The sequence below is a fragment of the Zalophus californianus genome, chromosome 6 (genome assembly GCF_009762305.2).
Source record: "Zalophus californianus isolate mZalCal1 chromosome 6, mZalCal1.pri.v2, whole genome shotgun sequence".
NCBI lineage: Eukaryota > Metazoa > Chordata > Mammalia > Carnivora > Otariidae > Zalophus > Zalophus californianus.
Genome location: NC_045600.1, coordinates 136,416,478 through 136,428,890, shown reverse-complemented (window position 1 = coordinate 136,428,890; position 12,413 = coordinate 136,416,478). Strand labels below are relative to the sequence as shown.

At 44.1% G+C, this 12,413-nt stretch overlaps 1 protein-coding gene across 8 annotated transcripts in view; it reads left to right on the top strand.

Annotated features, from left to right (window-relative positions):
• SV2B (synaptic vesicle glycoprotein 2B) overlaps positions 1 to 12,413 on the top strand; it is a 197,500-nt gene that overhangs the window by 133,333 nt on the left and 51,754 nt on the right. For all 8 annotated transcript variants that reach the window (XM_027572485.2, XM_027572481.2, XM_027572479.2 and 5 more), the window contains 2 exons: positions 9,458 to 9,638; positions 9,939 to 10,090. In XM_027572485.2, the coding sequence (XP_027428286.1) occupies positions 9,458 to 9,638; positions 9,939 to 10,090 (333 nt within the window). The remainder of the gene's footprint in view (positions 1 to 9,457; positions 9,639 to 9,938; positions 10,091 to 12,413) is intronic.

Genomic DNA, 12,413 nt, shown 5'->3' with positions numbered 1-12,413 from the left:
GTTGCTAAAGTAAGGGGCTTCTGTCCCTCAGACTCCCCAGTCTGTCTGCAAACTTCCATCTTTGGACCTGTTGGTCACACACAGAATCTAGAACTTCCAGAAGGGGTAATTCTACTCTTCCATACAGCTGTGGCTTCTCCTGAGCTGAAGGGCCAGATGTGAGTGAGTGTGATGCATCCTCAGCCAGAGTGACAAATGCTTTATCCAACCCAGGTATCCCTGAATAGTCCTGGTGTATCTTCTCTTGGGGGTTACTCTATAATCTGGGTCATTGATGAGTCACACAACTGCAAGCCTGGATTTCTTCCATCAGACATCAGAAAACTGTGGTCAGAGAGGAAAACTCTTAATCTCAATTTCTTCATCTGTTAAATCAAGATATTAATACTTCCCTCACACTGTTGGAATGGCAAATTGAAATTATTATCTATGTCACCTACTATAGCACTTAGCACGTGGCAGGAGCTAAACAGATACTAACTAGTTCCTTTGTTCCTTCCTTTCTCCTCTGCCCATTTGTTTCTAAATAAATATGTTATATGAGATTTGGGGAAGAGTTCCAACTTTTAATAGATTAGGAAAGTTAACCTACTTCCAAAGATTCATTCACTTGAGCTTATTGGACACATAAAGTACTAGAAAAGTCCAACATCGTGATTGCCAGATTGGTTTTCACTTGACAAATTGTTCGAGTCAAACCTTTTCTGTGCCAAGTACCTGGATCCAAAAGAAAGTGTTTATTCATCCCAGAAGTTTCCAAGCATCCACATGTCATATACACGCAGAACTTGGCTCACTTCATCTAATGCATCTGATCTCATGGAGGTGTGCAGATGGATAGCCTGATGTTCTTCCATGACTTAATACCGAAGTGAGACTTCACTAGGGGATTCCCGTATACATTAAATCTTTAGCACATTAACCTCCCAGGTCCTGGTCCAAGAAAATATTGCCCTTTTAAAAGGTATATTTGGTTGAATAATAAAGAAATAGAATGGAGATAGTTCATTTGGGAAGTGCTGATTTTGATCCCTGAAAAGCACAGTCCAATAAATGAGTGGTTGCAGAGAAAGGGAGCTTAGAATCCTCCCAGGATAATTAATGCATTTAATTTCTATGTATTCAAGCAAAAAAAAAATTAGAAATGGCTTCTTTTCCTTGGTTAATTGTGTACTTCATCCTATTACCTCTGATCCTCAGAGGGTATATTCTGTTTACATGAAAAGCATCTCTAGAGATCTCAAGAGGTTTGTGATATGTATGAGCTCTCGGGAAGGAAATTTGGCTTTGTGTCTCAAGAGCCACAAACTCATTGAGCCCCTTTGACCTCATGATTTCATTTCTTGGAATCAATTCTGAACAAATGACCAGTCAGGCAGACAAGGACATATGCACAAAGATGTTCTTTGTGGAATTATTTATCAAATGGAAAATAGGTCCTGAAACTTCCAATACAGAATGGTCTCAACCATGTAAATAGAGTATGTCATTGTATGTGGACAAGTAGAAATACAAAGACTAAAACAAGCTGTAACAACAGCTTGGGGTGGACAGTTTTTGCTTTCACTTTTCTACTTTTTTATATTTCAGATTTTTCTATAGTGATTATGAATTATTTTATTTATTTCTAGAATGAATTTTAATGGAGTGCTTACCAAGTGCCAGCCTCTGAGCTGGATGCTAGAGACACAGAGAGAATTTCACTTGAACCAAACCAACACAGTCTCTTCTTCCAGGAGTCTGTGGTCTGAGGGATTGGACCTATGTTGAAGAAATAAATGTATAATAGCAAACAGACATATGTGGTAGGAAGGAAGGAACAGTATGTTGCTGGAGTACCAGCAGGGAGGACAGAACTTCCTTTGGAACAGGGGTTCTGGAAACTATGGCCTGTTTTTCTTTGTACATTTTTAAAGGATTGTTAAGAAGAAGAAGAAGAAGAAGAAGAAGAAGAAGAAGAAGAAGACGAAGAAGAAGAAGAAGAAGAAGAAGAAGAAGAAGTCACAGAGACCATAGGACATCTGCAAAGTCAACTATTGACAAGTGAACTATGTTTCTCTGGCCCTTTAACAGAAAAAGTTTGTTGAGTCCTAGTTTGGAAGGAACATCAGGGATGCCTCTCGAAGGAGATGACCATCAACCTGGCAGTTTAAGTATGAGTTAGCAAAAAGAAAAAAACAATTCCCAGCGAAGTTTTATCAGAGGAAACTTGAAAAATGTTTTAGTTAAAAAAAGCTTTTTATTGGAACCTGGCTTCTGCTTCAGGTATGGAGAGAGGGAGGTGCGTTTAAAGGGCATGCTACTATAAATAAGTTTCTTCTGCTAATCTCTGTCCTCTTGCCTCCAATTCCTTTAACATATGGTTGGTTTGATTTTAAAATACCACCAACTTTTCATTTTTCTAATCCCGTGGCTTTCTTAGGTCACAGCCGGTTCTCCGCTACCCTGCTCATAACCACGGTAGCAACTTTTATTAATTGTGCATTTACTTTTGTGCCAGGCATCCTGCTAGGTACTTTCAATCCGCTGTGCCATGTCATCCTAACAACTCCGCAAGATGAGCACTATCATCTGACTTTTATAAAGAAGGAGCAATGATCAGGGAAGCTGCATGGGTTGCCTGCGGTCGCGCTGCGGGTAATTCACGGAGCCAGGATTAGGAGCCGGATCATCTCGCTTTCAAGACTGGGCTCTTCCTCAGAGTGGACTCCTCCTTCTTCCACGGAGGCATATTTCACTTCCTCTGTGGTGTTATCACTGATTAAAAGCCTTTCTCACCCTCCCACATCCACCTCCTTTCGCCCCCCTCCGCCCTACTCTGCAAGTAACAGTTTTGGTTTTTAATTTCCTTAAAAAGCTCATGTATTGAGGGGCATTTCCTTAATATGCCAGCGAGCTCGCGGAGTGGAACTGAAGGATGATAGAGTTTCCAGCTTTCTAGCTAGTCCCTTCTCTGCTTCGTGCTAGTTATTTTTGATAACACCATTGCATTTCAATTTTCAAAATTTATTGTCTTAATTTCCTCTTTTAAAGACAGATTTTAAATGAGTTAAATAGCACAGCCATTTCAGAGGCATTGTTAATTCTATATTTCTCTTCTCTGTGGATCGGCCCTTCTTCCCTCCATTCTTCCTTGTCAGAGCCTGCTAACAAGTGCGGAGGAGGAAAAACTTCTTCCCTCAGCCCTCCCCAGCAGCAGGCCCTGTGAATTAAACTGACAAAAGACAGATTAGCAAGAGGAAAACAGTTTATTAGCACGTGCAATGCACAGACACAGGTGCCATTCCAACGGATGGTTAGGACTTTGGTCTTAGATAGCAACTTCACAAAGAACAATACGTTTGTAGAGAAGGAACAAGGACAAAGGAAAAGGGTTGTAGGCTTAGGCTTCCCTGGGTGGCAAAGGGGGCAAACTAACCGAAGACGAGGTTGTTTTAGGAAGGATTGTTCTGTCGATCCCTCGTGGTGCTGTCTCAGGCTGCACCTGCAGTGATTAAAAGCCACATCAAAAACTAATGATGTATTGTATGGTGACTAACATAACATAATAAAATTAAAAAAAAGAATAAATAAAAGCCTAAGCCTGCTTTTAGGCAAATATGCGGGAGGGCAGAGAGCTTTCTCTTGGAGTCTGCGGTTTCTCAACCGTCTTCAGCTCAAAATAATCCTTAGGCCAAAACGGCACATTTTGGGGGCAGCATATTCTGATCCCCTGCAACGGCATTTTGAAAAGCTCCCCTTACTCTTCCTAGTTCCTCCTCTGCCTTGGACAGTGAGTAGCAAAAGCACCAGGCTCAGAGCCAGGAGACCAGAAGCCCAGCGCCAGCAGGGAACTTCCAGGAGAGTCTCTGACCTGATCTGGGGCTCAGCATCCTCAGCTAGTGAAGCGAAGGAGTCGGATTCAATATCGAATCTCCATACTACATCGGTTTGCCGACGTGTCCGCATCGGTCAGGGCGTAGTCAGGAGATACAACTCCTACCAGTTATTGGAACAGAGAGAACTGAATATAAAAAATGATGAGTGGGGTGAGTGAAACGTGTTGATAAAGGATACTGAGATAGTGGATGCAGGCAGCAGCTCCCTCCCTGGGCCTGGGGGAATAAAGGGAAGAGAATGGAATTATTATACCTCAAAAGCTCAGAGAAGGGAGCTCAGGGAGCTATAACTCAGATCTCTAGAGAGGGGACCCTCGCTGGCTGGTGTTGGTGTGGGAGTGGAGGGGAGAGCAGGATGTGGCTGTTTCTGCTAATTGGACCCAGCAGCTCCCGTGCGGTACGGCATTGCTCCTGCCTGGCGAACAAAGCTGGGGCGGAATTCATAGGAACAGAAAGCACAGGTCCCCTCTTCCTGCTCCAGCCTTTCAGCGCCCCCGCCCTCTAGTGCCCCCTAGTGGCAGGGCCTAGTAACTCCTGGCCGGCAATGCGCAGGTGTTTGTGGACAAAATAGGAAGGGTGATTCCGGGCTGAGCGACAATAGTTTTAATAACTGATACAATGTTCATGGCTGAGATTGCACACCGGTGGTCTAGGAGCTACTTTTGGCCACTGGCCACGTATGGTCCATAGACGTGTCTCTTGTGGCATTCATGATAGTTTAATCAAACGTGTGTCTCGGTTAATTTTTAAAATCTGAACATGTGCTTCCTGGGAAATCCACACAACTTTATCGTTCATGATTTACATTTTTAAAAGGCAAATGAATAGAAAGGCAGCTTGGAAATTATCTAGTAATCAGTTTACACATCTGGTGGTAAGGCCCTCAGAGGGTGCAAGAATTTCCTCCCAAATCTCACAACCAGCGAAGGAGATTTTGGGGTGTTAAGTCCAGGATTCTCATCACTACCCCTCACTGTGCTTCCAGGAAGATGGGTGTGCCCTGGCCTCCCATTGCTCAGAGTGTGGTCCATGGATCAGCAGCACCAGTCTTGTTAGAAATACAGAATCTTGGGGCAACTGGGTGGCTCAGTCAGTTAGCCGTCTGCCTTCGGCTCAGGTCATGATCCTGGGGTCTTGGGATTGAGCACCACGTTGGGTTCTCTGCTCAGCCAGGAGACTGCTTGTCCCTCTCCCTCTGCCCCTCCCCCTGGCTCATGCTCTCTCTTGCTCACACTCTCTGTCTCTCAAATAAATAAATAAAATCTTTTAAAAAAAAAAAGAAATGCAGAATCTCAAGGGTGCCTGGGTGGCTCAGTTGGTTGAACGTCTGACTCTCTTTTTTTTTTAAAGATTTTATTTATTTATTTGACAGAGAGAGACAGAGCAAGAGAGGGAACACAAGCAGGGGGAGTGGTAGAGGGAGAAGCAGGCTTCCCGTGGAGCAGGGAGCCCGATGCGGGGCTCGATCCCAGGACTCTGGGACCATGACCTGAGCCGAAGGCAGACGCTTAACTGACTGAGCCACCCAGGCGCTCCGAACATCTGACTCTTGATTTTGGCTCAGGTCATGATCTCAGGGTCGTGAGATCCAGCCGCACATCAGGCTCCATGCTGGGCATGGAACCTGCTTAAGATTCTCTTTCTCCCTCTCCCTCTGCACTGCCCCCTACCCTGGCTGGCACACGCTCTCTCTCTCTCTCAATTAAAAACAAATATAGACTCTTAGGCCCCACACCAGACTTACTGAATCAAAATCTGATTTTAATGAGATCTTCCCATGATTTGTGTGTGCACAGTAACATTTGAGAAGTGCTGAAGATAGCTTTTTTCAGAAAAGGAAAATAAACTTTAATTGGCTGCTGGTGTTTTTCTCCAGGATGGAACCAGGGTAAGGAGTATGCAGACTGGTTCTCAGCAAATCGCCTGGCCACTCCTCTGATTTCTCCTCTCCCTTCCTTCTAATTTATAGGCCCACACACATGATGCAAACAGCCACGTGCACACACATAACTACATGAGCATGCATCCGAAAATGCATATGTATTCTCTCCCTCATACACAGACACGCACACACACACCCATACACCCACACACCCATTAGCCATTTATGACATGGTCTCTGCCCTACCCCCTCTCCCCAGTCCCTCACCAGGTTCCCCCACGTGCACTCAGCCCTACTCACACTGAACCACTTGGGCACCATTGCCCAAACATATCAGGTGTTCTTTTTGCCTCCCTATCTTTTGCACCTGCTGCCTACCACTGCCTGTGATGCACTTCCCCCACCACCAAGATGGAAACCTGACTAGCTTCTCTTTGTCGTTCACCCACAGCTCAATGACTTCCTTTTGGAAGCCTTCCCACATTGAGTGAGGTGCATCCACGCTGTGCTCCTTCTCTGTGTTTGTATAATACCCAGCATATGCCTTTATTGGAACATTCTTTCTCACCAGGAGATAATCATATAATGTATTGCTTATCTCCTTGAAAGGAAGGAACCATGCCCCCACTTAGCAAGCAGTTCTGGGGATGAGCAAACAAGGGAAGAATAAACTAATACAGAGCTAACAGATCTGTCGGATGCTTATCTATAAAGAACAGTAAAGCATAGTAGTTAAAGCATCAACTCTGAGGTTGGAATTCCCAGATCAAAATCTTGGTACTTCCACTAGTTATGGGACCTTGGGGAACTACTTTGCCTTTCTGTGAATCAGTTTCCTCCTTTACAAAACAAGGACACTAGTGGTATCTACTGGGTTGCTGCGAGCATTAAATGGGACCAAAAATGCTCTGTGAAATGCTTCACATGGAGCCAGGCTAGTGGTGAGTGCTCACTTTGCATTTGCTACCTTGGTGCTATGATGTGATATATTAGGCTCTCATGATCTATTGTTGTATTACTTACTGGCTTAAAGCACCCATAGCATTTACTTTGCAATTTGGGCAGGACTCTCTCCCTCCCTTCCTCCCTTCCTTTCTTCCTTTCAGTATCTGTGTCTTTATTCCAAACGTGATTGACCACGTATCATGAAAGAACCACAGGGTATTTGTCAGCTGAATGGAGTATTGGAAATTTTTGACAAGGAGTTGAGCTGAGGCCAACAAAGTTTGGAAGCTGAACAGGCCTAATGTGGAGAAAGATGTTCCCTCTCTGCTCTGGTCCAAAACTCTAAATTACCAAGTACAAGGGCCTACGTTGTGTTGGGCTGGTGGTGACAGACACGTGTTGGGCTGGTGGGGAAGAAGGACAGAGCGTCTCAGATATGGGATTCCTGATTATGGCCATCATGTTAAGTGGGTTACCTAAGTCAGAGGAAGTAGAATCCAATTCTTTCCTGGGAAGGACCTGGTTAGGCATGGACAGAGTTTGGGTCTTTTCCAATTGGTTGGCGTATCAGATGCTAATCGGAAACTAGCATGGGGATCAGGAACTCAGGACCAGGCACAAAGGCAGTCATGTGGACTGGAACCACAAGTAAAAGTAACAGGGAAGCTGCAGCCTGACCCTCACTCAGGCTTATGTGGTGGGGTTGGGTCATGGCAGCAGAAGATGGTTTTAAGCCCCCATCAGTGAGTAAGGCAGTCCCGCTGGAAATGACTCACAATGGCTAAGAACTGAGCATGATTAAGTCTGCAGGGAACTAGATGTTGGAGACCCTTGGTTGGTCAGGGTGGGATAGCAGATAAACTATTAGTCTAGCAGAGCACACTGACCCACACATTATTATGACACAGCATGACACATACTCTGAATTGTGTTTGCAAGTCTTGACTCATTTTCTGAAACACAAGTGTTGGTGACCTAATATTAGTGGGAAATCACAAACTAGATTTTCTGAGCTTTGGACTGGGAAACTGGTGAAATAGGGAGGAGCGGGTATCCTCACTCTATTACTTCTCTGTGGGTCCTCTGAGGATGCAGAGAAATGGCAGAACCAGGAGCACGGGCTCAGCAATTTCCCCCAGACATTCCCATGGTTGGAACATTCTTCAGGTCTTTGCCCGAATGTCCCATCTCAGTAAGGGCTTCCTGAACCATCTTCTTTAAAATTGCCACCTCCCACCCTGGCTCTCCCTATTTCCCTCCTTCTTATTATATTTCTCTAGAACTCTTATCAGTCACCCACTAACTGTATATTTTACGCATTTATTTATTATCTCTTTTCCCCAACTAGAATGTAAGCTCTGTGAAGGCAGGGATTTTCATGTGTTTGGACCCTGCTGTATCTCCAGTAACTACAAGAGTATTTACCTAGTAACAGACATTTAATAGATACTTTGTAGACTCATAGACATATTCCATGAAGTAACAGCATATACCAAAATGTAAAAGAAAATAGCATCTTTCATACTTAAAGGCTAAGAGTTACAACCCAGGTGAGTGAAGAAAATCTTTGTGAAAACCGTTGACAACACCAAAGTTATCATTTCTTTTCATCTTGTAGAATAAGATGACAAAAGAAGGAACTCTGTCATGGGGAAGATAAAACAGACTGTGGTCAAATCTTTCCTTTTGGGGACCAATCTTCAAGTTGATTAACCAGCTAACTGAAGCTTTTTGCTTTATGTCGGCCCTTCCTGGTGCACATTTGCATAAATAAAGCATCTGTAGGTCCAGAGGCTTCCTTTCTGTGAAAGACAATTTGTGTTTATTGTTTGACTTACAGTTAAGGCTGGGTGAAAGGATCCTTCCATAATTTGCATTCAGTTATTTTGTCCTCGTGAAGGATGGTCTGCAAAGTGATGGTCTGCAAAGTTTCCTTCACAGGTATCATAAATCACGTATGGACTCAGGACCGTCGTTAATAATTAGTAAGAGCTCAATATTTAGCAGGAAGGAGTTATCCATGTGCTTCTGGAGATGGCCCATGTCTGTGAGGACGCTGACTTTCACTGGAACACCATAAACATGTCAACAACCATATATTTATATGATATCTTCAATTAACTGATCTTATTATTAGAAGGCAAGTACAAGTTACATGTGTTAAAGAAAGGACGGCTCATTGCTGGTCTCTTCTGCATTCCCCTAAGGAAGCTGAACATCGGGTGTAGCATGGAGAAGATCTTTTTGGGAGTAATAAAATAGCCAGGCTTATTGGTAATTGCTGTTTTACACTTGTACCTTTTCCTTCCTTCCCATGATCCTTATACCATTTTGGCCTTTTTTCCTGGAAATTCTCTTTAAACCTATCCCTGCAGGTAAGAAATTTTATAACACAAACACTCTTTTTGCTTAAAAATAAAATGACAGTGCTACCTTGTGCAGATTATGTCACTAAAAGAGCCATCTTCAAGAAAGGTACACCAGAGTGAGCTATGGTTCATCTATTTTAGTATGTGCACATATGTATCAATCTGTGAGGCTATTTTTTTGAATAGCATTCTTAAGAGTTTGAATTTGTACAGCACTTCTAATTTGCCAGGAACATCTGTTAGAGTCCACCTTTTATGTCTGTGACACAGAATTTCTAGAGTGCATAAAAACAGGCATCAGATTTTCTAGCACATTGCATGGTTTCTAATGTCTTGTCTCTTTTTTCCACCCTCTCTTCTCTTTTCTCCCCCAACCCTTGCAGGGCTGATAGTCTACCTAGGAATGATGGCTGGGGCCTTCGTCCTAGGGGGCCTGGCTGATAAGCTGGGGAGGAAGAAAGTCCTCAGCATGTCTCTGGCCCTCAACGCCTCCTTCGCCTCTCTCTCCTCCTTCGTCCAGGGATATGGAGCCTTCCTCTTCTGCCGACTCCTCTCAGGCATAGGGTACATAAATGCAGGGCTTTGCTGGACCCTTGTAGACCAGTGTTCCATCCATCCTGCTACTCGAGCTCTGAGTTGTTCCTCCAGAAAACAGACTATGTTTTGTGTTTGACTTCAAAGATATTATATTAAAGTTGAACCTTAGAAAAGGTTGTAAAGTCAGTGTATAAGGTCAAATAACCTGACACTACGTTGACCAGTCTTTCAAATTCACAAGGGTGGGGTATAAGGTAACTAGGCTTCTGCTATGACCATTTTTAGTGTATGACTTGATTGTTTCTTTTTGGCATTTTCTTTATGCAGGATAGGGGGTGCTCTGCCCATTGTTTTTGCCTATTTTTCGGAATTCTTATCTCGGGAGAAGCGAGGAGAACACCTTAGTTGGCTGGGCATCTTCTGGATGACGGGGGGCATCTATGCATCTGCCATGGCCTGGAGCATCATTCCACACTATGGTGAGTGCACTGCCTTCAAATCGCCCAGGGGCCCTTCTTACTCTGGCACCTACCTCCAACAGTGTTTCTGTCCTTAACCTTATTCCCTGTACTCACACACGGTTCCCTTATATGACTTTTATCTTTCTATAGAACTTCCAATACTGGAGACACTTTGCTAATTTCTTTTTTTTTTTAAGATTTTATTTATTTATTTGACACAGAGAGAGACAACAAGAGAAGGAACATAAGCAGGGGGAATGGGAGAGGGAGAAGCAGACTTCCTGCTGAACAGGAAGCCTGATGTGGGGCTTGATCCCAGGACCCTTCAGGTGAAGGCAGACGCTTAACTGACTGAGCCACCCAGGCGCCCTGACACCTCGCTAATTTCCATACACCTGTCTTTCTGGAAATAACACAGTCTGTTCTTCTTGCCTCCCTCCCTCTCCATTCTCTTCTTTTCTTCCTTTTATTTGAAAGAATGTCAGTCTTTATCTCCCCAGCCCTCCTCCCCCAAGCAAGTTAGGCAGTTAGGCTTCAGTGACCCCATTTAATAGAAGATGTAACAGAAGCCAAGAGAAGTTGATGACTTGGCCAAGGTCACGTCCCTGGCATGACCTTGAAGCTTGATGCTCTGTCTGCCCCTTGTCCCCATGCAGAACTCTTGTGCACTTTCCAGTCTAGTGCCTGCTGTCACTCTTGTTTGGCTGCAGAAGTGGAGAGCCCTTACAGACAAAGTCTTGGATTCAGCCGGGACAATTTTATTATCCTGGGTAATTGCAAAAACCGGATTCTCTGGACAGAGACCTGGCAACGTTTACTTTCACAATTGGTTTTGTTAAGAGTAAAGTAGGGAGAAGGCAGCAGTTTTGAATTTGATTATGTCTTTTGAGCATCCTGGGCAATAAATGCTATCAGCATCCTTCAAATTTTTTTTCAGTAAACCAGTGATTATGGGTGTAGGCTTTGTCATCATTTAGAATTCTGCCGATCTCTAAGGTAGCAGAAAACTGCCCTGAAGCTAACCAACACTTCTCTACCCACTGAACTCCTTGGTGTCCTTGTTTGAAATCTCATCTTCTTTGTGTATTCTGAGGTGATGGAGGCTCCATGTACGTCTCTTTAAGAAGAAGCGTTGGTGTAGACAATGCCTATACTATTGGTTAATGTGATGCTGGGTGTATTATCCTGGTAATTTGATAAACTCTGAAATCTCAGGGGTTTAACACAATAAAAGTTTCCCCACTTGTAAAGTATGGTGACTGTTTCTGATCTGCATGTGGCTTTGCTCCATCAGTAATATTGGGGCTGAGACTCTTTCCTCCCTGTGATTCTACCATCTTTAACATGTGGCGTGAAGTCTCTGCTTGGGGAAAGAGCATAGGCAGTTGTACACGGGAGGTTTTGAAGGACAGGTTGGGAAGTGGACCATGTCCTCTCTACTTACAACCTACTGGCCCCAAATCTGTAATATGATCACCCCTATCTTGCTGTGTGCCAAGAAAGTAGAGAAAATGGATTTGGGAACAAGTAATCTTTGCCCTGTCTAGTCTTTGAGAACCCACTGGGTTTTGTATAAGTAACAGAGAGGAAATATGAACAGGAATAATGAAATAAACAGCTGAAGAGTTTTCCAGATAATTCTGTCACCCAAAGCAGTTCTCCATCATTTTAGATACAAAATCATATTACTCCTAACATCATTTCTGCACTCTGCCCTTCACCCCAAGGCACACTTTACACACACAGTACACTCCACATTGGTTATATGGGTCAGAGGAATCGCTTACCCTCCCCCCAATTCTTGCTGTATTATTTACAACTCTTAACTGGTCCAAATGTGTGAGTGCTAAGAAATCATTTCCACATTTAAATTAAGTGAGTAAAAAATCTTTTGGGGGGTGTGGGGGACAAATAAAATCTTAATAAAAGCTGAGCCAAAACAGTGGTGCTCTCTGTGGTTGGGGACAAGTCGCTCCATCGTGTCTGGCGTGATTCCGTCACCTATAAAGTGGAGAGGGATGGAAACAAGAAGAGCAGACTGTAGAAATCATGCCAGCCCTCGGATTCAGTAAAAAGGGGAGTGCTGAGAATACGTTTAAAACAATTCTCGTACTCTAGCGAGCTCCCTTCCCGGCAGCAACGACAACGTCAGCGTCCTATTTGCAGACTGCTTTTCCCCCAAGGGCAGCTTGCCCTCACACGTGACCAGGGAGCCTCCCATGGGCTCAGCTTAGGTCATGTGCCCACCTCAGTCAATCACTACACCCCAGAGGATGCCGGGTCCTGATTGGTTCGGTTTCTGGGGAATACGTCCACAAATCCAGCACGGGGCGGGGCGGCC